At 26.0% G+C, this 27,068-nt stretch overlaps 2 protein-coding genes across 4 annotated transcripts; one reads left to right on the forward strand and one right to left on the reverse strand.

Moving 5' to 3' along the window:
• The first annotated feature begins 511 nt into the window (after positions 1-511).
• Positions 512-6,455, forward strand: LOC117180175 (nuclear cap-binding protein subunit 2-like). The gene is made up of 3 exons (XM_033372534.1): positions 512-749; positions 2,074-2,394; positions 6,172-6,455. The coding sequence occupies exons 1-3, from the start codon at positions 693-695 to the stop codon at positions 6,271-6,273; spliced, it is 480 nt and encodes a 159-aa protein (XP_033228425.1). The 5' UTR covers positions 512-692; the 3' UTR covers positions 6,274-6,455.
• Positions 6,439-27,021, reverse strand: LOC117180173 (ras-like GTP-binding protein RhoL). Of its 3 annotated transcripts, none has more exons than XM_033372532.1 (6): positions 26,842-27,021; positions 19,480-19,674; positions 11,307-11,433; positions 10,991-11,105; positions 8,562-8,679; positions 6,439-6,947 (listed from the first exon to the last, which is right to left on the reverse strand). In XM_033372532.1, the coding sequence occupies exons 2-6, from the start codon at positions 19,505-19,507 to the stop codon at positions 6,748-6,750; spliced, it is 588 nt and encodes a 195-aa protein (XP_033228423.1). In that variant the 5' UTR covers positions 19,508-19,674; positions 26,842-27,021; the 3' UTR covers positions 6,439-6,747. The 3 variants fall into 3 exon arrangements, with proteins under 3 accessions (XP_033228423.1, XP_033228422.1, XP_033228424.1); XM_033372531.1 differs by having other exon boundaries at positions 19,480-19,679; XM_033372533.1 differs by lacking the exon at positions 19,480-19,674.
• Positions 27,022-27,068: the final 47 nt, after the last annotated feature.

Here is a 27,068-nt window from a genome sequence, read left to right on the forward strand (position 1 = left end):
GAACTTCAATAATTTCAAATTTTCAAGGAATTCAGAATATTTTAGAATTTCAGAGAATGCAGAATATTCACAAAGTTCAGGACATTTGAAGCATCCGAAGATTCTCCAAAGAAAGTATGAATTCAAAGAATTGAAGAACTTCTTTTTATTAATTTTATAATTAAAGAAGTTAGGGAATCTGTCAAATTCACATTGCTCTGGATATAAAACTTAATTTTGAAAAAAGAAATGGAAATTTTTTATGTTATCAAATATAAAAATATATTTGTTTCAAAAATATTAGTTTGTTATTAATAATTTCATTCTGTTGTACAATTTTGAAGATTTAAAATTGATACTTAAGAATTTTATTATTTCCAGTTTACACTTAAGTGCTTCTAAATTTTAAATAATAAAACTAACACAGAGAGAAAACATGTAGATTATTACTACTAATAATAATAAAAATTGCATTTATACTTATTTAAACTTAGCGCTAAGACGAAAATTTCATTCTTGCAATTCGCATGCGCATTGCGTTTTCGACATTGTTGTTTCTCAAATGTTTTTATTCAAAAGGAAACGAAGAAAAGTGATTTATTTTTTATAGAGTCCTTCATAGCTGTCGATTTTTCACCATTTTTTTCCTTTTTTCTAGATTTAGTTGATTTTTCTATATTTGCGAATAAAGTTTGCAGTGATTTTGGGGAGAAATGAACGTTGTGACGCCTTCAGTCGAATTGAGTTCGTATCGGGACCAACATTTTAAAGTAAGTTTTGCATAAATTTCTTCTTCATTTAGAAGAAAAACCCTCTTTTGTCCGAACGTTATGAAATACAATTTCCCTGAGCATGCTAAATGCGACATTAATTTAAATTATAACAAAATCTTCTGTATCTTTAGGTTATATTATTTATTTTTGTTAAGATTCTTAATTTTAGTTAAAAATAAGGCATGCAATTGTTTATGTTACTTTTGAAAAACATATTTTTTTGCAAATAATTGGTATCGTTTTAGCTTATTTTGTATTTAAAGCTATTTGCATGTTTAACAATTGTTTGGCACATTTTTTTCAGTGAAGTTATTTTCAGGATAAAAATAGTGCCTCGTGAAATCCAGACAATTCTGCCTCCAAAAAGTCATAAATTTCGACAACGAAATGTGACGAGTGATGATGAATTAATTTTTTTATGAGGAATGTTAAAAATGTTACTATCTTAAATTTTGAATTGTCTGAGTTTCAAGTGTACATTTAAGGTTGTTTGTGCTACAAATCAGACTTATGAGAAAAATAGTTTTTCTTCGATTTTAATAATTAAAATAATATTGGTAATCATAATATTTCAAATATAAAACATTTTAATGTTTTTTTTTTCAATTGAATTAAAAATAATGATGGCCTTTTTCTGGGGGGGGGGGGTATTCTCTACAACTCTCCTATTTTAAATTTCGAAAATAGTTTTTTCTATGCCAAAATAATTATTTTTCTTTCTATTTTTTCCAAATGCCTGAATTTTGGCATGATAAATCCACCTTAATTTAGTACATTTGTGCATTTAAGATTATTCAGTGTCGATAGGCTAATTAAAACATTTTTTTCCTCACATTTAGCCGTGTTAAATTTTGAAGAAAAAAAATTTTTTTTTTGAAAAAGAAAATACAGTTTATAGGTAACAATATTTTTTGTAAAGTTTTTTTTTGTTATACAGAAGACCCTTTATAGATGGGGGGAATACCTGAGAGGCCACTACTAAACAATTATTTCAGTTTGTAAGTTCTCACTATTATTTTTTTATTAGTTTTTACATTTTTAACTTATTTAGAGAATTATTATTTTAAAAAGTGCTTATACATTCAAGTCTTGAAAAAGTCAGAACTAACTTATATACAAATTACAGTAAATATTGTTATACAAATGTATTTCTTATTACTTTAATAGAATTTAATTAATTTCAAACAATATTTCTTCCTCAATATTTTTAAAAGGCCAATTAAATTTTTCATTTTATTTAAAAAAGATTTTTAAGTAATTTTTGGTACACTAAAAAACTTAACTGAAATATATTTAGCAATTTTTCTGTTCTTTCGTTTAGGGTTCTCGTGCAGAACAGGATAGACTCTTGAGAAATTCCACAACTTTATATGTGGGGAATCTTTCATTCTACACTACCGAGGAACAAATTTACGAACTTTTCTCAAAATGCGGTGACGTTAAGCGCATTATTATGGGCCTCGATAAATACAAAAAGACACCCTGCGGATTTTGCTTCATCGAATATTACATCAGAAGTGATGCAGAAAACTGTATGAGATATGTAAATGGCACTCGTCTAGATGACCGGATTATTCGAACGGATTGGGATGCTGGTTTTATCGAAGGAAGACAATACGGCCGAGGAAAAACTGGTGGACAAGTGAGTAATTTTTTCTTTCGATAGATAATTTTTACGGCGAGTTTTAAATTTTCAAATTGACAAGGATTGGTTTTTTATTAATAAAATTAATATTATAATTCCAAATTTAAAAAAAATTTTATAATAATATTATTAAGAATTATTTAGAATTTAATCATGACGCAGGGTTTCCCATTTTCTCTTTAAATATACGGTATTTGAAAATACAATTGTTCGTTTAATATCTACAAAATTATTCTATTAAAAACTAGAATATGCTACCGTAAATAGTAATTTTTTTAACTCACAGAATTATGCAGAGTGAATTTGATTGTTCGATTGATTTATGTATGTATTTTTCTTTTGTATGAACAGGTGCAAATAGAAAAATTAATCACAATATTTAAATAACATTTTTAAAATGGTTGCATTAGAGTAGACAACCTCAAATCAGAAGTGTGAAAATTAATAGTTTATCTTAAAAATGTTTAAAATTGAATAATACACGTATAAAATTAGAAATTTGATAATTAGTCAATTTTAAATTTAAACCTTTAAAATTGAACAATTTCTAAATTATAAATTGTAATGTCATTCTTCAAATGTGAGTAATATTGTATCAAAGATTTTGAAAACTTAACTACTTAAAATATGACTGTATTTGACTGTAGCAGAAAATCTTAACGGTTCTCAAACTGAAACATGAAAATTTTATGATTTAAAATTGTAATCGTAATTTGAAATAATTTCCAATTATATTCATACATGAATGAACATAACAGATTCTACAAAATTGAAAACATAACTTAAAACGATTTCGTTTCATTCAAATCATTTTTTTTCAGGCGGATTAAGCTGTCTAATCGAAATGTTCGATGGATTATTTTTAAATTATAATTTAATTTTAACACAATTCTGATATGAAGTTGTATAATGCAACCATTTAAAAAGTTGTTTAAAAATATTGAGATTAATTTTAGTTAGATTTTTAAATACAAATTTAAACAGGAATTGCAGGATTTACAACAAATCTTAAGAACATTTTTCGATTGAACATAAATTTAATAAGTTGTCGAATTTTAACAATTCGTCAAATTTAAGCCCAGTTTTTAGTAGATGTTAAATATTTTTTCCTTTAACATGTATATACATTCCATATAATAGTCAATTGATCCCTCAGGGTTTAATTGGAAAATTTTCATAGTTACATAAATCTTTTAGTTTTACTTAGTACTTTTTACATTTTTTTACATGAATGTTGTTTTTAATAATTAGCTTTCGTATTAGTGTAAAAAATTTTAGGTGTTGAAAACTATTTTCAATTTTCGTTTGAGAGCATTAAACAGTGTTGCTTCCGATTTACAAAGCATTAATTATGATAAGGAAGAAATAACAAATCTTGAAAATACCTATTTAACTACTTTCATTATCAATAAAAGAAGTTTTAGAAAAGGAAATATTTTCTATTATGATAATGATTTAAAATATATAAAAATGGTTTATTTAAAGAATTTTATGTTTTCTTAGATTTATTTATATCGCCGTGAATGGATTTTTTACCATTTAAGTATATCAAATTAAAAAGATTTTTAATGGCACAAAAAATCATTTAACGTTGTTCAAAAACTATACAATTTCTTATGACATCTTATTATTGAAAAGTTCTTTACAAGAAATTGTTGATAAATTAGTCTGCGACTAATAGATCTGAAAATCCTGGAAAAATTATGACATTTTGAAACCCTGCCATTCCAAAGTAACGGATGGGACATTTGCACGCATAAAAACTTGAAAAATCCTTATTTTAAACAACTGTATCTTGTTTAAGCTACGCTATCTTTACAAAGATTCATGAACTTGTTAGTTTCCAGATTCTAAAATTCTATTAAATTGGATAATTTTCATGTTATAAAACGAAAACGAGGGTAACGGATGGGACTCGTACGGGACTTACTTCCGGACTTACTTTTCCTTTCAATCAGAACTCTGCGAATTGAGAATAGTTATAACACCAATTTTTTTGTAATGGACTTGTCTGTTGACGTTTTCTTTTTATATATATCAAGTTCAAAAATATGTATAAAAATATGTGAAAATATCTATAAAATTAATACTGATGTCACACTACTTTTTTTATTTAATCTTCAAAATCACTTTCGGAGTATGCATCGCTGTATTTTAAACGTATATGTGTTGTTAGGTGCTTAAAATATGCTTCAGGTCCGTAAGGGAAAATTGTGAGTTCATGCAGCGTAGACTTCGAAGTTTGCCCAACAACAATACGATAATCGTCAAATTTGTTGAAATGATGGAATGCGCTTAAGCCTAAGACAGTCTTGCATTCTTTGAGTGTCACACTTTTAAAACATTATTCCACCTCGCATCAAGAAATTTTTTATTCTCTAAGGTATCTTCAGTCGTTACATAAAAAACGGTCGTTTTTACAACATTTTTTCGCAACAAGATAATAATCTTTGGCGGATTTGGCCATCTGCTCTTTTTTAGGAACTGATGCCATTATCTGTAAAAAAAGCTCACAAATTATATTTTAAGTTTCAGTGAAATAGTCTTGTCAGAAAATTATATGATAACATGTTTACATTAATGTAAATCACAGTATGATAAATGTGTTAATAACTTACCAAAATATGGATAAAGTAAGGTCAGAACAATGAACAATAATAATTTCACAACTTCACTGAGTTCAAAAAGAAACTAGATAGTTTGTATCAGCTCACTAACAGAGTTATGGCATTCGTAAACTTAAGATGTGCTCTTAAATAGGCTTCAATTCCTTTGCAAATAGATTAACTTATTAGGAATAATGTATTTAATTTAATACGTACCATGTTCCTTGAATCCTGTAAGTAGAATCTGACCGAATTATAATAGTTAAGAATATCCCTGTCATTCAAGTTCTTAAACATTTATAAACCACTTTAAATACAAAAGGTTTGAAGCAATTTCAAAATTCTTTCGCTTCTCTTCTGCAGAATTCACCATGCAATTTTAGAATCTCTTCAGCGCCGTCATTGGGGTAATGGTCAGATGAAAGGCTTTGAAATGCCAAATGTCCCATCCGTTACCACCCTCTTGTGTCCCAGCCGTTACCACTTTTTCCATATTCTCCAAGTATTATAAACATTTTTAAATTAACTATGAGGGGTATTATCTCGAACTAACTTTAGATCTCAAATTTTTCATCTTTTAGTACATACTAAAGAAAATAAAATAAACTTTTTTATTATTTAGATAACGGATGGGACCACTCATACCGAATCTTAGAAGGTCATAAAAAAGGAATTGCAAACCAAACAATTTTTCTGTATTCTATATGAATAAGCAGGCAAATATATTTAATTTAATTATAAATAATTTAATAAATAATTCAATAATAAATAATTAATTAAATTAAAAATAATCATAAATAAATAATTTAATAATATTTCATTGAATTTTTTACATTAATAATCCAGTAATTTTACTAGTTAAGACAAGTCCACAAAGATTCCATAAAAATCATAGATACTTTGGGTCACTTGATGCCCTGAACAAACATTGTTCAAAAATAACCTATAAACAAATATTTTGACCAAATTTTTTCTGTTCCGCAAGTAATGCAATATATAGTAAATATCTGAATTGTCAAATATTGCTATTTTTAACATTTTTATTTTAACAGTTTGGGTTATCTTATTTTGGAATGGCCGAACCGCACTTCTGTAGTAAATACATTTTTCTTATTTCAGACAAACTTAGATTTAAAGAAATTTTAATTCCATGAATCGATTATTTCAGGTAAGGGACGAGTATCGATCAGATTTTGACGGTGGTCGAGGCGGTTACGGAAAAATCATCCAGCAAAAAGTGACGCCCATCTCTGATAGTTTTGTCTGCTGAAGATAAAAAAAGCATCAAAAGCTGTGTTCAAACTATTTATCAAAGTTAGGTTATAAAAGTTTCATAATATTTTATATTCGCGCATTTTTAATTTATGTGATAAAGAAATCATGAAATGATTGACTGAGATCAAAAAGTTTATTGGAATGATAATAAACAATTGATGTTGTTTATGTTAACAATATGATTTCACTTATTTATTTCAATACTTCTTTACACAATACTTTAATATAGTATAAAATATCATATTAATTATTTACACGAGTATATAATAAGTTCGATGTGTGATGCGAGGGCAATGAGGCACTTGCGAGTAGAAAGCTACTGATTCATACAACTGGTGTATAATTTATAGCTTTATGCAGAGTCGGTAAAATCCTAATCTCGAAAGTTCTTACAATCTTCACGATTTTTCACTAAGGATTGAAAGAAACGTGAAAATTTTCTTGTTTTTTTTTTTCTAATTTCGTTCCACTATATGCAGCAAAATTTTCTTGAAGATGATGATTTTAAGACTGCTTTTATGGCTTCTGTAAAAACTTCCTTAAGACCTTCCTGTTTCATAGCTGAACACTCCACATACTTGTAGGCTTTGATTTTCTTCTTCATTTTCTTCCCCTCGTGTGTCGTTATTAAATCCGAATTCTCTTCACTTCTCAGGTCGGTTTTTGTTCCTGTAGGGAAAAATCTCATATAAATTCGGCAAGTGATAGACCTCAGTTATAATTAGATTATTAGATTTAAATTGAAGACATGAGAATGACAACTGAATAAGGACCAATTTTTTTTTTAAATTCCGTTTTTAATTATTTCAAATAATTTAGGACATACATGGTATACCACAAAAATTTTGGGATGAAAATGAAAATATTCGATTAGGCGTTTTGTGAAAAAGTCGACTTTTGGATTTAATTTCTGAGAAATCAAGAAATTTTTATTGTTATTTTCAGTTGTTTTTTACCTCACGAATATATCAAGATAAAATGAAAATAATCGGAAGTGTTTTTTGAGAAAACTGAATTTTTTAATTTATTACTATGAAATGTAGACATTTTCATAAGATTATATGGTAAATATTACTTGATATTTTTAAATAGATCTTTAACTGATTATGATTTCTTGTGACCTTAAGAACATTTTAAGATGAAAATAAAAATAATCTGAGAAGTGGCTTTCAAAAAAATTAAATTGTGTATTTAGTTACTGAGAAATGAAGACATTTTTATTGTTATTTTCAGTTTTTTGTCGCCTGACGTAAATATTTAGATGGAAATGAAAATAATCGGAAGTGTTTTTTTAAGAAAACTAAATTTTTCTGATTAATTACTGAAAAATGAAGACATTTTCATAAGATTATATGGTAAATATTAGTTAAAACTTTTTAAAAGACATTTTTAAACTCATTGTGATTGCTTATAAGCGTAGAAATATTCAAAGATGAAAATAAAAATAATCGGAGAAGGGGGTTTTCAAAAAAGTATATTTTTCTATTTAATTAAAATGAAACCATTCTGCATATCAAATTAAAAACTGTATTATTTGCATATTTTTGTCATACCTAACGTTTAATTGCGAATTGCATTAAAGTTCCCCACTACCACAAAAAATATTTTTTCATCTTTCTACATCTCTTCGTAATTAAATACAAATATCGAGTTCTTTAAAAACAACACCCCTCCGATTATTTTCATTTTTATCTTAAAACGCTTGAAAGGTAACAGAAAACCACGACTAAAGTCAAAAAATTAACCAACATTTACCACATATTTTTATGGAAATTTCTTTATATCTTAGCAATTGAGTACAAAAATGGACTTTTTACAGAAAGCGCTCGTCTGTTTATTTTCATTTTCATCTTAAAATGTTCGTAGCCTGCCATATTACCATAAAAAATAAAAAATCTTATTTACTTGGAACTTGCCAAATTGAATTTTAAAATTATGAAAATGATAAAAGTGAATAAAGATAATTTGGTTTTTCCTCAAACACAGAAAATTAGGTTGAGAAATATTTTCACCACCCTGAAACATTGTAAATAATGGGCACATACTTATATAATTTTATGTTTTTTTCTATCATGTATGAAAATTATTTTATTTTTGGTCCTTTTCCAGTTGTCATTTGAATGTCTTTAATTGATATAAAATTAAATATAAATGCCAGGCGTTTCTGATTGTGATTTTTTTACCAGTTCTGAGTTTATATGAGTATCAACGAGTGTGGAGACAAGATTTGAGTTTAATGAACTATTATTTAAGAGAGAAATATATTTTACGATATATACACACCCACAAGGACTATCGGGACGTTGGGACAGTGGTGCTTTATCTCCGGATGCCATTTACTGAACACATTCTCGTATGAACTGCGGGCACTAACCGAGAAGCAAAGCAGGAAGCAGTCAGTCTGAAATTAGAGATTTGAATATAGTATATACAGAATTGGGTTATTTTCGATTAAAAAAAGATTGTTTCAGTTTATTCAGCTGTTTCTTATCAGAAATTTTACGGAAGTCTGCCTGAAAAATTCCGTGGCTTTTTCCATGGGTTTCAGGTGTATTTTTTAAAACAATTCCAGGTCTAGTTTTATTAGAAAATCAATTCAATTTCAGCATGTTCTACTGATTCAACACTTATTGATCAGCAATGTCTTATACAGTTATTAATAAATGCAAATGTAAAGGTGTTTTGAACAAATATTGAATTCTAAACAATTCTGATTAATATTAATATAAAATATTATTGCAAGTCTAGAATTATGATCATTATTTTTATTAGTAAAAAATTAATTCGTATCAATTCGCTGTGAACCTGAAAATCAGGGAAAAGTCAGGGAATCTTGTTATTCAGGAAGAGTCGGGGAAAATTCAGTGATTTGGAAAAAAATACCAATAGTTAGGGAATGTCTGTATGGACCTTAAATAACAGCCAAGAATAATCAGGAGTGCCACACAGTCGGTTTTAGTCACTTTTTAAAGACAAAGTCACTATCTTCACTTTTTAAAATGAAAATATCATTTTAGGCACTTTTTTCCAATAAATGAATCCATGGTTAACCACTAATGAATTGTGTATACATACCCACTTCTGAATTTTTTTGAAATATTTTAGGGTATTTTAAAAGCATTCATGACGTTTTCAAAGGATAAAAAATATCTTAGAATATTTTTAAAGATTCCAAGGAATTTTCCTTTAATTACAATAATTTTAAATGATTTCAATGAAATTTAGTCATTTTAGTTTATTTTTAAACCGTTTTCAAGAATTAAAAAAATATATAAGGGATTTCAAAAGATTGTAAAGGATTTAATATATCTTGGGGTATTTAAAAAAAATTTAAATAACTTGAAGTGATTCCAAAGACATTAAAATATTTTAGGACCATTTACAAGATTTCAAGGGATTTTCAATGGGTTTAAAATTATTTTAAAAGCATTTTTTGAAATATATAAAAAGATTCTAAAGGATTTTATAGGATTTTAATTATTTGAAGTGATTTTAAAAGATTTCAAAGTATTTTAATTCCAGCATTGCACGAAATATCCTTGGAAGTTCTCGGGATTTTATAATATTTTACTAGATTTGAAAATTAGAAATTAGGTTGAATTCACGTGGAATTTACCCCGAATTCTTATTAATTTATCGCAATTCTTTCAAATCCTGTTGAATTATCTTGAATTTTTTCAATTCACTCGATTTCTTCTAAATTTACTTAATTTTGCTCCATTCAATGTATTAAAACTCAGTTTTTGTTAATGATTGTTTAACTCACCCTGAAGCCTTTTAAACTCACCGTGAATTTTTAGACGTTTGATCAAATTTACTAATTTCAATTAATTGTTATATATATATATATTTTTTTTTTTTGAATTGTTTTCAATTTATTTGAATTTTTATGAATATGATCGAATTCTTTTCCCTTCCATTAAAATTTCTTTAAATTTAAGTTGCATTGGTTTGAAGTCTTATGATTTTATCCTGAGTTCGTTAAAATTCACCTGGAACTGTTAAAAATTTGTCGTATTCTTTTTAATTGCTTTAAATCGAAAAGAACATTAGTAACATTTTTAGTGCACATATAAATCACTACTAGTAACTTTTTGAGCTATAAATTATTCACTTTTGGGCCCTGGGAACAATAAATTCATAATGTTTTTATTCCAGAAATGATGCAGAATCAGAATTTAATAGTCAGGGAAAATTAAAAAATAATAAGGGAGAAATCAGGGAATTTCGAAAATGAAGTTTTGCGATCACCCTGACTTTGAAATAGGTACAACCAAAAAAAATTCCATACACTTTTTCAAATTTCCGTTAATTTTCCAGGTTCAGTTTTACAATTTTATGGATTTTTCAGGTATTTCAGTTCTCGTAGAATCCATGATTTTTTTTAAAAACCTAGAAATAGGAATTCAAAAGAACTCAAAATCGGTGGATTAAATTTCTAGCGACCTCACATTTGAATAAATTTATTTATTATTTCAACAGATTTCAATATTTACCAATTCGGGCGATTTAAAATCATAATTCTTTCAAATTGGGATACTTTATAATTTAAAGCTTTCGAATTAGAATCCTTTATATTTGGAACATTTTCAAGTTTAGATAGTTTGAATATTCTAATCAAATCCAATTAACTCATTTAATTTATAGATTAAAATTAATTCATTGAGTTCAATTACAATAATTTTATTTGACATTAAAAATTGATGACTTACATGTGGATAGGATAAGGGCCTGAGCCTTTCGTAATCTTCCTGACCTGCTGTGTCCCATAATGTCACGTTATATTCGTTCCCATCGAGCATTATCTTTTCTGGGTAATTGTCGAACCTATAAAAACCGATAATATTAGAAAGACGTAAAAAATCAGTTAGTCTCTATTATTGTTCCGGTAAATCACCAGTTTAAAATTTTTTGTCTCTAAATATTTGTTTTAAAAATAACTTTGTAGCTTCCAGAAAAAAAAACAATTTATTTTTCGTAACCTGCTTTCGGTAATTGAGGTACTTGGGAACGAAGATAAAGACTTACACGGTGGGGACGTATTCTGTTGGAAATATTTTCCTTGTGTAGGTAATGAGCATGCAGGTTTTGCCGACCATTCCGTCGCCCACTGCAGTGATTTTGATGGGTCTGTTCCGAGACATTTCTTTGCTTTCTGTAATAAAAAAAATGTATAATAAAAATTTAACGAAAGTCAAAAAGTGCAGATTTAAAGTCTAAAACTCAGCGATTGTTCTATTGTATGGTACTTGTTTTATAATCTTGGTGTAGAGATTTTAAGGCTCTGTATCTACAAATTTACATAAATTTACATACTATCAAATAGTGAGTAAATGAATAAATTTGTAGAGGTGTGTCTACATCATGAATATCTTGATGAGACTATGATCTTGAGCAATGCAACTGGAAACTGGAAAAATTAGCCTGAGATATTTTCATTTATTTATTTATTCTTCAATATTTAAAATTAATTTTTAACATGTTTTGGGCTATTTCCATGTTTTGAGTTTTCAATAATGTTTCCTTAAATTTTAGAACTTTTAAGTTCAAGTGTTCAAGTTTTTAAGTAGTATTTTTTGCAGTGTGGTCTATGAGCCGGGAGATGAAAATGAATTTATTCTTTCTATGAGAATTTGGAAACCTTATCGACTCAAATATTTATTCTGAAATATTTTTCAGCTAAAAATAAGTCAATTTAGACGGGTTTTAACAAAAAAATGCTCCAATTTTCTGGATTTTCGAATCTGTGCCACTGTTGATTTTAAGTTTCAGTTGAACTTTTCAATCATTCATGTACGCTATATAATACAAATGGTTTCAAATTCAAACTTTCCATTTGGAAAATTTCATTTTTAATTTGCTCTTTCAAATAAAACTTTAAATTAAACTTTTTAAATTTTAATTTTAATCAAAGAAGAGTAATTTTCTACTAAAAAAACATAAATTTTCAATAAAATAGTTAAATTTTCGAACAAGGGCATGAATTTTCATCTAAAATCATGAATCTTTAACCAAAAAAATTTGTTTTTAACAAAGTAGTTCAACTTTCAATCAATTAGTTGAGTTTTCAAATAAAAAAAAAGAATTCTCGTCGAAAAATGCAATAGTTAATATTTCAACCAAAACAGATGATTAATTTTAAACTGAATACTTGAATTTTCAAACAAACATATTATATTCAACCAAGTAGACAAACAACAAAAGAGCTACCAAGAAAAGACGAATTAAAACAAATAATACATGAATTTTCAACGTAAAAGATGAAGTCTCTACCAAGAATATTGTTTTTCTATTGCATAGGCAAATTTCCAATTATATATAAGAATTTCCAACCAAAGAAATGAATTTTCAACAAGAAGTTAATTTTCGATGAAAATTTAATTTTCAACTAAAGAGTTTAAATTTTCAAGCAAAAAGACTTGATTTTCTAAAAAATTTATCAATTTTTATCAAAAGAGTTGAGTTTATAATTTGAAAACTCCATTTTTTTAAAACCTTTGACTTTTAATCCCAAAAATATGAATTTTCATGAAAAAAGTAAGTTTTAACAAAGGCAGCTGAATTTTCAATCAAATAGTTGCATTTTAAACAAAAAACTATGCATTTTCTACTAAAACAGGAATTTCTAACAAAAAAGTTGAGTTTTCAAAATAAAAAGTCGAATGATTAGAAAAAAAAACACAGAAAAAGATGATTTTTCTATAAAAAAGACGCTTTTTCATCAAATTACATGAATCTTTAACTAAAAATGGAATAGTTACATTGTCCGCTAAGAAAATTAATTTTCAACCAAAATGATAAAATTCAACTAAAGTGACGAATCTTCAACCAGAATAGTTTATTTTTAATCCAAAAAATTAATTTTCAAACTGAATAGTTGTATTTAGAACCAAGTAGTTGTACTTTCAAGTAAAATAGATGAATTTTGGACAAAGAAGTCGAATTTTTAACCAAGGTAGTTAAGTTTTCAACTAAAAAGTTAATTTTGAACCAAGAAAGATTACTTCTTTAAGAAAAAGATGAATTGTCTATACAAAAAGACGAATGTTTAACAATAAAGTTGAATTTTTAAATAAAAAATATGACATTTTAACGAAATAGTTAAATTTTTAATAAAATAATTCAATTTCCAACGAAATAATAACATTTGTAAGAAATAAATATTAATTCTGAAACAATCATGTAATACTTGATTTTTCAACGAAAAATTATTAGTTTTCAACAAAAAACAGTTGAATTTGCTTATTGGGTTCTATTAATTCAGTTCGCATCTAAGTAAAAATCAAAACAATAAAAATTGTAAGTTTTTTAGACATAAAGAAAGCCTGATACTGAATGGCATTTTAATATCATAGATTACTATAGATTTCATGAATTGCTTGATTAAATTGTATTTTTATTTAGATAAAATCTTAAATGAGATGGATTGAAGCGTTCGTTTTTCCTTTAATAAAGTGACTATCGTGACATTTTATTTAAATTCACTGAAAAGTGTATAATAACAATATAAACATAAAAATTGGTTTGAAATTGGAAAATCTGTATTAAATTAGATTGTTTTATTATATTCTAAAAAACTGTATAGTATTAGATCCTAATGTTTAATGTAAAAATGAAAATAACCTTTTTTTAAATAGGCTTAAAATTGTAGGAATGGAATAGAGAGGGGGAAAGCATTATCAATTAATGTGGAGAAAGATATAATCGTGCATAGGACATGATATGGAATTAACTACAAACGTAAAACACCCACACGCGATTTTCTCCTCAAGCTTGAACGTGCTTTCACGTACGCACTTAATTTATTACGAGTCATTTTCGTTTGTACCATCTTCCTGAATCGTGAGCTTCCTCATTATTATTTATATCCCTTTCTTTAGAATAAGGGCATTTTTAGCTTGTGTGTTGAATTCTAATTAATTTAAATTTAGTTTAGTTAGAAAATAATAGATTTCTAGGATCAAAAACTGATATTGCGTTTCTATAGAAGAAAGTATTCATGATAGTGACATTTTTATTTTGGAAATCCATAACATTTGTTATTAGATATCCTGAAAAATGTGAATTTTTCCGACTGGTTTCAATTTAAAAATTTCAGATCTTTAGAGTACTAAAAATTGTTGTCAAGTTAAATACACAAAGAAGTCGTATTTTTATTTGATGGACATGTCACGCTAGATGGATAGTAGGTTATCAAATCAGAAAATTCCGGACATCGTCATTTAAAATGAAATGACACAACACGTAAATTACCCGCTGATAAGAGAAATTGGAACTTTTAATGAAAATTGAGATTGAAGCTACTATCTTATGAATAATTTTATGCGCCGAAATCAGATCATGAAAAGAAAGTCACGATTCAAAATTAGATTTCCAAAACTACCTCCTTTCCGGCTCATTAGAGACAAACTCGTAAAAAGGGAAAAATGGTGGTTGACTCTGAACCTCTATTAGGATTATTACCTTTTCTAAATAGGAAAACAAACAATCTAAAAGTTAATTAAATAAAAAAAGATTTCTTTCGAGAAATTGAGGTCAACATTATTTGGCCTCATTTAGAATAACTCTCTATGAATAATCTTGTACACCGAAATCAGAGCATCAAACTTAAATGACCAAAACTACCTCCTTTCCGGCTTTTAATTTTATTTCTTAATCCGGCGGAAGTTCAATTTTGACAAAGTTACGAGTTACAAAGTTGCAAAGTCCCAAAATAGGTTAAAAATGTGACAAAACGAAATAGATGACAAATTTCAAAATAAGTGAATAGGTGGTCTTTTCAATTTTTTTCAATTTTAGTATTTAGAAAAGGAATGGACGTAAACAAAAATTTTTGCTTGCAGAAATAATTATAAAATTAAACAGCATGGCCGTAGGTCAAGGAAAACCTGAAAATCAGGGAGAAGTCAGGGATTTTGAAAAAGTCTGGTAAAAGTCAGGGAATTTCTATTTAATTATAAATAAACTATAAATTAATAGGTATTAAAGATAATAAATATGAAATTTGTATTTTAAATTATTTTAATCCGTTTATGAAAGATTCTATGTTTATTATTGTAAGTAACTTATTAAGCTTTTTGCAGTTATTTCCTCCTGAAAATTGTATTTTTAGTAACCGAATGTATTATTTTGTTGAAAATTCAAATGCAACTGTTTAGTTGAAAATTAATCTTCTTCCGCTAAAGACCCAAATATATACTTTTTATTCATCTATCATTCATCTGAATTATTCGTTGAAAATTCATCTTTTTCTTGTGATAAATTGAACTACTTGGTTGAAGGTTTAATCAATTTGTTGAAAAATCATTTTTTCGTTGAAGATGCATCATTTTAGTTGAAAATTCATTATATTTGGTTGACAATTCGTTTTTTTTTGTTCGAAATTCATTTTTTTCAATTGAAAAATTTAACTATTTAAGTTGAATATTCTTCATTTTAGTCGAAATTTTATGTATTTGGTTAAAATTTGAACTATTTTGTTCATAATTGATATTTTTAAATTAAGAATTCAACTACTTCAGTAAAAGTAAAACTACTTTATAAAATTTTAATTTTTTGGTTAAAGGTACATCTCTTTAGTTGAAAATTTAATTATTTTCTTGAATATTAGGTTTTTTTTTAATTAATTTTTGACCAAAAAAAATTAGCTTTTTAGTTTTCAGTTGAATCTGGACTATTCAGTTGAAAATTCGTCTTTTTTGGTAGAAAATTAATTTTTTGCTGTTAAAAATTTCCTCTTCTCTGTTTAAAAATGTAGCTATTTGGTTAAAAAATAAGTTTTTGTTGAAATTTCATACTTTTTGGGCTGAAAGAACAACTATTTTATAAATAATGGATATTTTTAGTTGAAAATTCTACTATTTGTTTGAAAATTCATGTATTTTTTTGAAAATAATTATTTTTTGCAGAAAATTGATTTTCTTGGTTGAAAATGTGTGTCTTGCTTTAAAAGTTCATCTCGTTTGGTAGAAATTTAATCTTTTTTCGTCGAAATATTATTTATTACACTTTTTGTTGAGAATTAATCTTTGTAGACGGAAAATTCAACTATAGGGTCAAATGTTCAACTATTTTGTTGAAAATTAAATTTTTTTGGTTGTAAATTCAACTCTTTGGTTGATATTTTTTTTATATTAACGATTAAATGTTTGTTGAGAATTCATGTTTTTTTAGTTCAACTTTCCGGCTTGAAAATTCAACTATTTGATTAAAAATGTTTTAATTCTTTAAAACATTTTTTTAATTAGACTATTTTGTTGGAAATTTAAATTTTTGTTAAAGTAATATTTTTTATCTAAAATCCAATTGTTTTGCTGAACGTTCGTTTATTTACACTGAAGATTAATTCTTTCGAATTGATAATTCATCTTTTCTGGTGGAAAAGTCATCTTTTTTGGTTGAATAAGAAATTTTTCAATTCTAATCTGAAAGTTTACTGTTTTATTCCGTTTATAAAAGATTCTATGTTAAAAATTTTACAAGATAAAAATGATGGTCTTTAAATATTAACAGTCAGGGAAAATTCAGGGTATATTGAAAATGAAAATGAAGTTTAAAAAATTAAATCAAATAATTCATTTTTTCGATCGCTTAGAGGGGAAAATCCCAAAAACCTGATTCAATTTTTGATTAATCCGCATACAAGGCCGATTAAGGGATTCAGAACAATAATAGAATTTTGGGTTACTGAAAAGGAGGCGAGTCGGGCGCATCCGGCGACTATGCGACAGTACGACAGCACCACAGATATCCTGAGTGCCATCGTTGTCACTGTTTGGAATATCAATGAACCTCAGAGTAGTTCTGCATTTTCATTACACCATAATAAGTTCTACTCTAAGCTTCGTTTATGTCTATGTCCCTCCAAGTATTGAGCACATCCGTCGATACTTTTGCTGTCGACCAAAATATCGAGACTTGGCTGTCCTCTTTTGTGAATTCTACTTTTACTTTCAGTCTGTTTCAATTAATACATTTTATTTATCTGACAATATGCAATATTTTAAAAATTGTAGTGGAAAATTACTAATAATTGATTGAGACCGGGAATTTCCATTTGAAATTGCACAATTTTAGGCAAATGAAATTTTTAATTTTTGCAATTAAGAAAGCTATTAGTTTGAAATTTTGACTTTGGGACATTTTTTCAAGACATTCAGTTTTCAATATTGTACCAAGAACGGATAATTTTTTAGAATTTAAATTTAAATTATCGGCTTGATTTGTAAATTTAAACGTTCAAATATTGTAATTTTCAATATTGTGCACCTTAGAACGTAACCAATTAAAAATTTGTACACCCTAAAATGCTTTCAAAACAAGGGAAATGGGGTGGTTTGTCACGAAAATAGGGGAATAATAGGGGAATACATTTTTTTAAAGAAAAATCATATATAGCTACCATATTGAGTAGCAGGCAAAATAAATGGAATTTTCAACAAAATAATTGAATTTTCGATCCAAAAATATCAACTTTTAAACTCGAAAAGATAATTTTTTAATCAAATAGTTGAATTTTTAGCAAAAAAACAAATTAATTTTAGACCGAACAGTTGCATTTATAACCAAATAGTTAAATTTTCAACTTAAAACGACGAATTTTTCACCAAGTGGTCGAATTTTTAAACAAAAAACGATTAATTTCAACCGCAAAAAATGGCGAACGTTTTAGAAGACAGTTGAATTTTCAAGCCAAAAAGACGAGTTTTTTAGAAGCCAGTTGAATAATCACTCAAAAAGACGAATTCTCAACAAAACAGTTCTATTTTTAACAAAATAACTAGAATTTAAACAAAATAGTTGATTTTTTAACAAAATAATTTAATTTTCAACAATGAAGTTTGTTCAACTTTTAACCCAGTATTTTAATTTCCAACCAAGAAATATTAATTCTTCATAAAAAATATAATAGTTGATATTTCAACAACAACAAATCTGTTTATCTTAAATCATAAACCGGCAAATTTAACTAAACAGATAATTTATCAGTGAACAAATGTAATAATTGATATTTCAACAGCAAAAAAATTAATTTTAATCAAATATGTGGTTCAATTTTCCATCAGAAAGGATTTATTAACAAAAACATTAATTTTCAACCAAATAGTTGAATTTTAAACTAAAACTGATCAATTTTTAACCAAAAATGGAATAATTAAATTTGCATTTGAGCAAATTGATTTTCAACCAATAAAATTTCTACCAAAAGAAATGAAATTTCAAAGCGAAAAGTCGATTTTTCTGCAAAATAGTTGAAGTTTCAACCAGAAAAGATTTTTCAGAAAAAAATGAATTTTCAAACAAATAGTTGAATTTTAAAATAAAACCGATCAATTTTCAACCGAAAATCGAATAGTTAAATTTTGATATGAAGAAATCGATTTTCAACCTCAAAAAACGGGTTTCTAACAAAATTGTTAAACTTTTAACCAAGTAGTTGCTGTTTTTATTAGTTTCTATAAATAAATTCAGTTAAATTATTAAATTAAAGGGAGTAAAGAGGGGGACTGGAGGGAAAGAGTGTGAAATCGGTATTTAGATATACTTAATTGTAAAACATAATCACTAATTTTAATTTTGTCAACAACTTCAAACAAATTTTTTGATTAATTAAATTTAATTTAATTAAAGGGGTTAAAAGTGAGAATAGGGTAAAGAGTATGGAATCTGTATTTATATGCTTAACTTGTGAAGTAAAATCATCAATTTGAATTTTTCAAGTATTGAAAAAAAATTATTATTTATATTTTCCCTGTTTTTTAGGTTTCCAGTGTTAAATTGCACAATACTTAATACTGTATCATTCGTAGCATTTGCAGTAAAAAAATATGTCATCTATAATACTTTAAATTGCTTATTTTCAAGTAAAAATGGTTTCATCCTTCAAAGTTTGAATTTTAATACTGAATGAGAAGGCATTTTTTTGCTACCCGGAAATATAGTAATAATTTAAAAAATCTGTTTTGCTTTGTTTATGTAGAACTTAAGTTTTATAAGAGTGTTAAACAATCTCTGTTTTTAAAAAGAATCCAAAATTAATCCTTATCTTCCATTTGTTTATTCTCCCAAAAGAATATTAAATTCTTCGAAATAATGTTGTCCACGTATTTTCGAGGTCATATAAACTTTTAAAGATTTGGCAAATAGAGAGAGGATTTAAAATAAGTTTATTGTCTTAGAACTAATAAAGAATTGAAATTACCTCCAGTTTTATCTCTGCCGAGGCACATGAGGATACTTTTGGTTTTTTTTCTTTTTTATCTTCTCGTACCAGTTCTTATCCTCAAGAACAATGTGGCGTAGATTAAAAATATCGTCGCAGTCTTGCGTTGTGCCTTATCACACAATTCTGCGGCTCGTCTTATCAGTCCGTACAGTACCTACATACTGTGAGCACCTAAACTTTAACAATAGAAATTTTTTTTAAATCTCAAAATTTTGAATCTTATTTATTTATTCGTATTATTTATGAAAAAATGCAAGTTAAAAAAAATCATATTTTATTTACTTATATATGATTTGTATATAATCTAAACTGGTTTATCGCACCACTTAATTTTATTTTTTAAATTTGCAGGTAAATTATATAATTATAAATTTAGGGTGTCTCGCGACCCGAGAAATCCAAGCATTTTCTGAACATTGAAAAATACGGGAAAATGGTGGAAATTCTTGAAAAGTTCCGGGAAATCTTTAGTTACAAATTTAAATAAGACATTTTTATTTTCTGCGTAAAATTAACATTATTGTACGATTACACAATTTAGTAGTGAAAGTGTGTGGTAAGTTGATCATCGTCGATTTAGTACCGGCCAATCAGAAGCTGGGACGTTTTTTATATTTACTAACCAAAACATGGCACAGGCCATAAATTTATCTACTAATGCCAACATAGAAGTCAATCTTGAGCTATTTTTGTCGAGAAGTGTGATATTTATAAACACGGCATTTGGGAAAAAGATTTTTTTTTTAGTAAAAACCCATTTTTAATTCAAACAATAAATTATTTACACGTATAAAATGGAAGCTCTTAACATTGTCAACAAATTATAATTCAATTCAGTTAAATTTCCAAATTTTTAACTTTTATAAATTGTTACCATTTTCAATATTCTAAATATACGAATAAATCTATGAATTTCTGAATGTTAAAAATTATATCATTTTGAAGCCATTTTAAGTTATAGCAAAATTAAAAATTCAAATTTATACATGAAAATTTAAAAATTTCACTTACAAATTAAAATGAAAAAAATGAAGCAATTATAATTCTAACGCTCAAAGTTTAAATTTAATACTCCGAAATTTTAACGATTCAAGGCTTTCTATTTTAAACAATTAATTATTAAATTGTTTAGTTTTGTATATTTGATTTAAAATGTCTTAGTTTCAATAAAAAGCCAAATATTGCTAAATATTTCTAAAAATTTCTTTTTTGTTAATTATATCAAAATTTGTAATGCATGGGTTAAAAACGGAATGTTTTAGACTAAAACAATACTTGAATATAGGATTTGAAACTTAATAGAAACATTTAATGAAAAAACCCTGGTTTAAAATGATCAGTTTTAGGGTAAAAAATGCAAATAGTTCGAATCAACGCAGGTAGGGTGGAAGTTTAATAAATTAATTAATTGAAATTTTGTAATACTTTTTGTATGGTTTGTTTTGAATAATAATTCATCAAAATGGCGAATATTTCGTATTAAACATTTTTGTACAAGTTTAAGAACATTTAATAAAATTTAAAAAATATTAATAACAATTTATTATTATAATTAACTTTTTATAACTTTTTTTTCAATATTTACTACCAGCAAGAATTTTGGGACTATCTGGTTTTTGTTAGCTGCAAAAAACATTTAATTTTGCTATTTAACTTGATAAAATTTTGTTTCCGATCCTAATAGAGAAATATTAATTTTGTAAAATTCAATTTCAACCGCTTCAAATTCTATTTTGCCCAGTAAAAAATTTTATTTCAACCAAATAGTTTTATTTTAAACCAAAAAGATGAATTTTCAAACAAACACATTAATCTTCTGTCATAGAAGAATTCCTCAACAAAATATATACATTTTCAACTAAAACAACAAAATTTCAACCGAAAATTGTGCAGTTAAATTTTCTGTTAAAAAAATTAATGTTCAACCATTGAAATGAATTTTTAACTAAAATAATGGAATATAAAAGAAGACTAGTTACATTTTCAATTGAAACAAATTTTCAAAAAAAAAAAAAAAACTAATTTTCGAAAAATAGTTACATTTTCAAACAAAGTGATAAATTTCCAAATAAAATTATGAATCTTCCATTGAAATACTTGAATTTTAAACAAAAAATATGAATTTTATACCAAAGAAAACGATTTTTTCAACAAAATTCATGACTTTTTAACGAAATAGTTGAATTTTCAACTAAATAATACAATTTTTTAATCACATATTTGACTTTTGAACTGCACAAAATCAATGTTCAACCAAAAATGGAATAGTTAAATTTTCAGTTAGAAAAATTAAATTTGAAACCAGACTGATTAATTTTCAACTAAAAAAATTATGTCTTGAACTAGAATAAAGCTAAAAAAGCTAAAAAAAATAATTTTCTACAAAGAAAACAACTAATTTTCATTAAATAGGTATATTTTTAAAGAATTAATAATTTTTCAACTAAAGTTATGAATATGAAACTGAAATACTTAAATTTTAAACCAAAAATATTAATTTTCTACAGAAATTATGAATTTTTCACTAGAATAATTGAATTCAACGAAAAAAGGTATTTTTTCAACTAAAAATTGAATAGTTTAGTTTTTAGTTACAAAATCAATGGTCGACCAAACAGATGGATTTTTAACGAAAAGCGTGTAATAAAACAACGGATTTTCAAAAAAAAATAGTTTATTTTTTAACGAAAAGGATGAACTTTCAATACAATTTCGCAATTTTTAACCAAAAAATTCATTTTTATTAATAAAGTTTAAGTTTTAATGAAAAACTTTCGAGTTCAAAAAAAAGAACGACTTTGCAACATGCGTTGAATTTTTAATTAAGAAATATTTTTTAGTAAAAATACTGACCCGATTGTAAACGAACTGTTGAATTTTTAAGAAAAAGATTAATTTCCAACCAAAAATAGAATAGTTAAATTTTCAGTTAAAAAGATTAATTTTAAACAAAAAAATTACGAATATTAAACAAAATAGTTAAATATAGGAATATAAAGCTAACTTTGCAAATTAAGAATCCTTGTTATTCAATTTTATATTGAAATTTAAAAAAATCGGGAAATCTCTAGAAAAAATTCCAGATTTTAATCAAATTTTTCGGAAATTTCCAGGTTTTTCCGGGTATATAAAATTTATCTGACAATTCCCGGTTTCTTAATTAGGGTGGACACTCTGAACAATAATGTGTGAAATGGAGGCACATATATCAAAAGAGAAAACCGAAAAAAATGTTAATTCCGATCTGGGATTTTGAAAACAAAATTTCGCTTGACACCCTTATTATTTATTATATAATATACATAACACGAAAAAAAGTTCCAATTAAAAAATGTCCTCCTAATTCATTTTGGAGAAATTGTCAAAAAATATTTTGAAAGAATTTCAGAGCTATCAAAGTGTTAGATGATAACAATAGAGTTTAAGTGGTAATGGTCATTACTCATTAAGAGCATAAAAATTATAATTTCCTCCCTAGGGTTGACCTCCGGTACCCACCGAATTCTTGTATCATTACATAGGCTCGAGTTTAACGCTTGAACATGCAATTAGTGAATTAAAATGTGCATGCGAGTCAGAAGTCCTACACGTATATATTCTTTAATTTGTGCACCACCCACCCAACTTTACTGTCTACAATTCAGGAATACATTTACTCACTTTAGTCACGGAATTTTGTGGACATGATAATTATAAAATACGTAAACTACCAGGAAGATGTCAGTTCCATTTTTTGATAATTATGTTTCTCAGAAACAATGTGAAATAAAAATGTCAATAAATTACTAGGCCATCACTCAAATGTTAGACAAAAAATTCCAGTAATTTTTTGGTTTTCAGTGATTTTTTCGGGTCATGCAAATAAAAAAATTGTAGCTTGGTTAAATAAAAATGTCCCACTGCAAATTTGCAACCGCACATTATTTTAGAAATGTTTTCAAGTTAAATTTAATTAGAATATTATCCTACTGTATTAATTGCATTTTTTTAAGATGGAAATTTAAGTTTATAATTTAAAAGTTTTATTTATGGAAAACTATAATTTTATGATCCTAGACATTAAAACTGGACAATTTAAAATTTGAAGTTATTCAAAACTGAATTAAAAAATAAAACATTCAAAGTTAAAAAAACAGTCCAAATTTCAGAAGAATTAATATACCTATAGGAATAATAATTATATAGCTTTATAAATTCAGGGTTGCTAAAAAATCCCATTTTCGAAATTTCCTGACTTTGCCCTGACCAATTTTTCATTTTCCCTGACCATTCTAATTAGTCGTTTTGGTATCAAAACTACTTTATACAGAAGAGATCAACAATATTAATGGAAAAAATTAGTTTCTAAATTTACATTAATCACCTTTAGTGACAACAATCATATAGAACTTTATAAGGAGCCATTTACAAATCACGTAAGACATACCTTATAATACATTAATATTTAAACTAAGTGTTGAGTTTTCATCTCAAAAAAAGAAAATTCTGAGCCAAAAATGGAAGAATTAATTTTGCAGGTATGACAATTACTTTTCAACAAATAAAAAATGAATTCTCAACTTGCAATAGTTGATATTACCACCAAGAATTGTTTTAATTTTCAATCAAAAACAGTTGAATTACATAAACCAAACGAGGAATTTTCAACAAAAGTGATAAATTTTCAACCGATAAAGATTTTCCAATCAATAAAGATTAAAATTGAATTTTCAAGCCGAAAAAACGAATTTCCTGCAAAGCATTTAGGTTTGCAATCCGAAAATATGAATTTTTAACAAAAATGTTAAATTTTCTACTAAAATAATTGAATATTTAACCACAAAAATACGAGTTTTTCATCGAAATAAATTAATTTCAACTAAAACATATGAATTTAAAAGCAATAATGGAGTAGTTACATTTTCAGTTAAAAAAATTAACTTTCAACCAAAGAAATAAATTTTTAACTAAAATTATGAATCTTCAACGAAAATAGAATAGTTAAATTTTCAATAAAGAAGTATGTAATTTCAAAAAGATAAATTTTCCACACAAAATGGATTAGTTAAATTTTCAATTCAAGAAATGAATTTTTAACTAAAAAAGATTAATTTTCAACTAAAAAGAGACTACTGGAATTTAAAGCTAGAAAAATAAATTTTTAGTCGCTAAAGCGAGTTTTACTCAAAACAGTTCATGTTTCAAACAAAACAGTGAATTTTTAATCAAAACTAGAATATTGAAAGTAAAAAAAAATAATTTTCTACCAACCAAAATAAATATGCAACAAAATAGTTAAATTTTTAACCAAACAGGTGCATTTTCATCCAAAAACATTAAATTTATATAAAAAAAGATCAAATTTACACACAAGATGGAATAGTTACATTTTTAGTTTAAGAAATGCTTTTTCAACTAACTTTTCTAGCAGAAAAGAATCTTCAACAGAATAGTTGTATTCTCACCTAAAACTGATAAATTTTCAGTTGAAAAATAAATTTTTAATCAAATAACATGAATTGCCAACGAAATAGTTAAATTTTGAACCAAGAAGAAAATGGAATAGTTGTTTTTTCAGTAAAAAAAAATCAACTTAAACTAATTTTCAACTAAAAAAATTAATTTGTAACAAAAAAGATAAATTTTCCATCAAGAAAATGATTTTTCAACCAAAAAGATTTCTGCTCTGTCAAAAAAGTTTATTTTTTAACAGAATACACACATTTTCGACCAAAATCATCAATATTCTACAGCAAAAGACGAATTTTCAACCAAATAGTTTAATTTGCAAGGGAAGAAGATAAAGTTTTAACCAAACACGGAATAGTTACATTTTTAATAAAAAAAATAATGTTTAAAATAAATGTTTAAACTCCAAAATTATATACTTTATACTTCATTGTACTTGAAATAGAACAATTTTATATTGCATTAGTCAAACAATCTTGAAATGATTATTTTTAAAATGTAATCATTTAAAACATAAATTTCATAGGTTAGTAGATCTTCAAATTATTATTGTTTAAAATTCAGCAAGATTATGCGCAATCGTTTTGTTTCTGATTCAAAATATAAAATTTTCCCAATCGAATAATTTCAAATTCAAATTGTACAACTTTAAAAAAAATCCTTACGAGTGAAAACGATTTAAAATTGAAAGCTAAAAATGTAAATGGCATGGCTTAAAATTGTAGAATATTAAACTGGAGTCTTCAAAGTTGTGAAATGTTGCGTTTAAAGCAATTTTAATTAAACAATTTTAAATTAAAAGTCATCAAAACTGAAAAAATCATGTTAAAACATTTTTAATTGAAAGAGCTTTAAATTGTACAATTTCAAATTCGATTTACAGGAAATTAGTTTCCTAGTTATATTGTCAATTTTCAAAGTACTGTTTAATGTATAAGAATACTATGTTAAAAAAATTTTAATTTGAATACAATTAAGATTAATACAAGAAGAAACTTAATATACATGACAATTGGGAATTAAATAAGAAGTAATAATGAAGTCAAAAATGCAAAATCATATTAGAATAAAAGAAGCCACCGTATAGTAGTAGAATGTAGACCTTCAGATTTTAACGATTGACTCTATGAAGCATGTGCATCAGTAAATGTTTACAAATTTTTTACCGATCTCGAATGTCATCGACGATACGAGTTCTTTCCAGGCTTTATTAAATTTCTGATTTAGTTATAACTAATTAACAAAGTTGTTAATATAAATTTTTATTTTTTAAGCATTTTTAAAATAAAATATTTATTGTTTGCATTTAATTTTGTAGAATTAAATTCTACTTCGTATCAGGAATTTCAAAATGTCACTAATTATAGTTCAAATTGATACTGGCTCAGAAACGTAGGACACATTGTTTTTATTGCAAACGTAATTATCTGCATAACTGTATATATCTCACAATCGTTAAAATGATGTACGACTGATTAGTTTTTATTTGATAAGATTAATAAGATAAGGTATCTATTATCTATAATTCTATAGTAGCAGGAAATAAAAGTTAATTTTCGTTTAAAAATATTTACTAACAAAAATATGATTTTTTAATGCAAGAATTAGTTCCAGATCTTTTGTATTGATTAAAATTAATTTTCGAAATAAAAACGTCTATTAAAATACAATTTACATATTCCAAGAAAAAACATAATTTGACTCACTGGCCAGAATGTTTAGAATGACTCATTTTTTAACTTGTCTAATGACTATTCAAATATATGTGCCTGTTTGATTTATTTTAAAATTATACTTTTACAGATATTTATTATTAATAATATAAAATCAGGACGTAATTTATCATAACGTATACATTGAAATAATCAAAAATAAAACTTTCAAGCTTACCAGGAATTGAATTCCATTTAATTGACTGAGAAAATGCACGTTTAAGTTTCACTAGTATTCGTACTTCTTCATTGATTGTGAAAGTAACTTCGTTGAGAAAAAACGCGCTACTGAGCTTCACGACTCTCGAGTGTCAAACGAAGACTGAACTTCGTTGAGTCAGAATCCCCACATGCTTCTGAAAAACCTTCACCAGACACACAAATGTTACTCCACGCATACTGAAG

Source organism: Belonocnema kinseyi, chromosome 9 (assembly GCF_010883055.1).
Source record: "Belonocnema kinseyi isolate 2016_QV_RU_SX_M_011 chromosome 9, B_treatae_v1, whole genome shotgun sequence".
In the NCBI taxonomy this organism is placed as follows: Eukaryota; Metazoa; Arthropoda; class Insecta; order Hymenoptera; family Cynipidae; genus Belonocnema; species Belonocnema kinseyi.

Bases quoted from the DNA above. Each gene is read 5' to 3' on its own strand.
- LOC117180175 (XM_033372534.1), top strand. From the start codon at position 693: ATGAACGTTGTGACGCCTTCAGTCGAATTGAGTTCGTATCGGGACCAA. The intron at 750-2,073 runs GTAAGTTTTGCA...TCTTTCGTTTAG, and splicing joins ATCGGGACCAACATTTTAAA to GGTTCTCGTGCAGAACAGGA. The intron at 2,395-6,171 runs GTGAGTAATTTT...CGATTATTTCAG, and splicing joins GAGGAAAAACTGGTGGACAA to GTAAGGGACGAGTATCGATC.
- LOC117180173 (XM_033372532.1), bottom strand. From the start codon at position 19,507: ATGTGCCTCGGCAGAGATAAAACTGGAG. The intron at 8,680-10,990 runs GTAAGTCATCAA...CTCTAATTTCAG, and splicing joins GGCCCTTATCCTATCCACAT to ACTGACTGCTTCCTGCTTTG. The intron at 6,948-8,561 runs GTGTGTATATAT...TTTTCCCTACAG, and splicing joins CGTCCCGATAGTCCTTGTGG to GAACAAAAACCGACCTGAGA.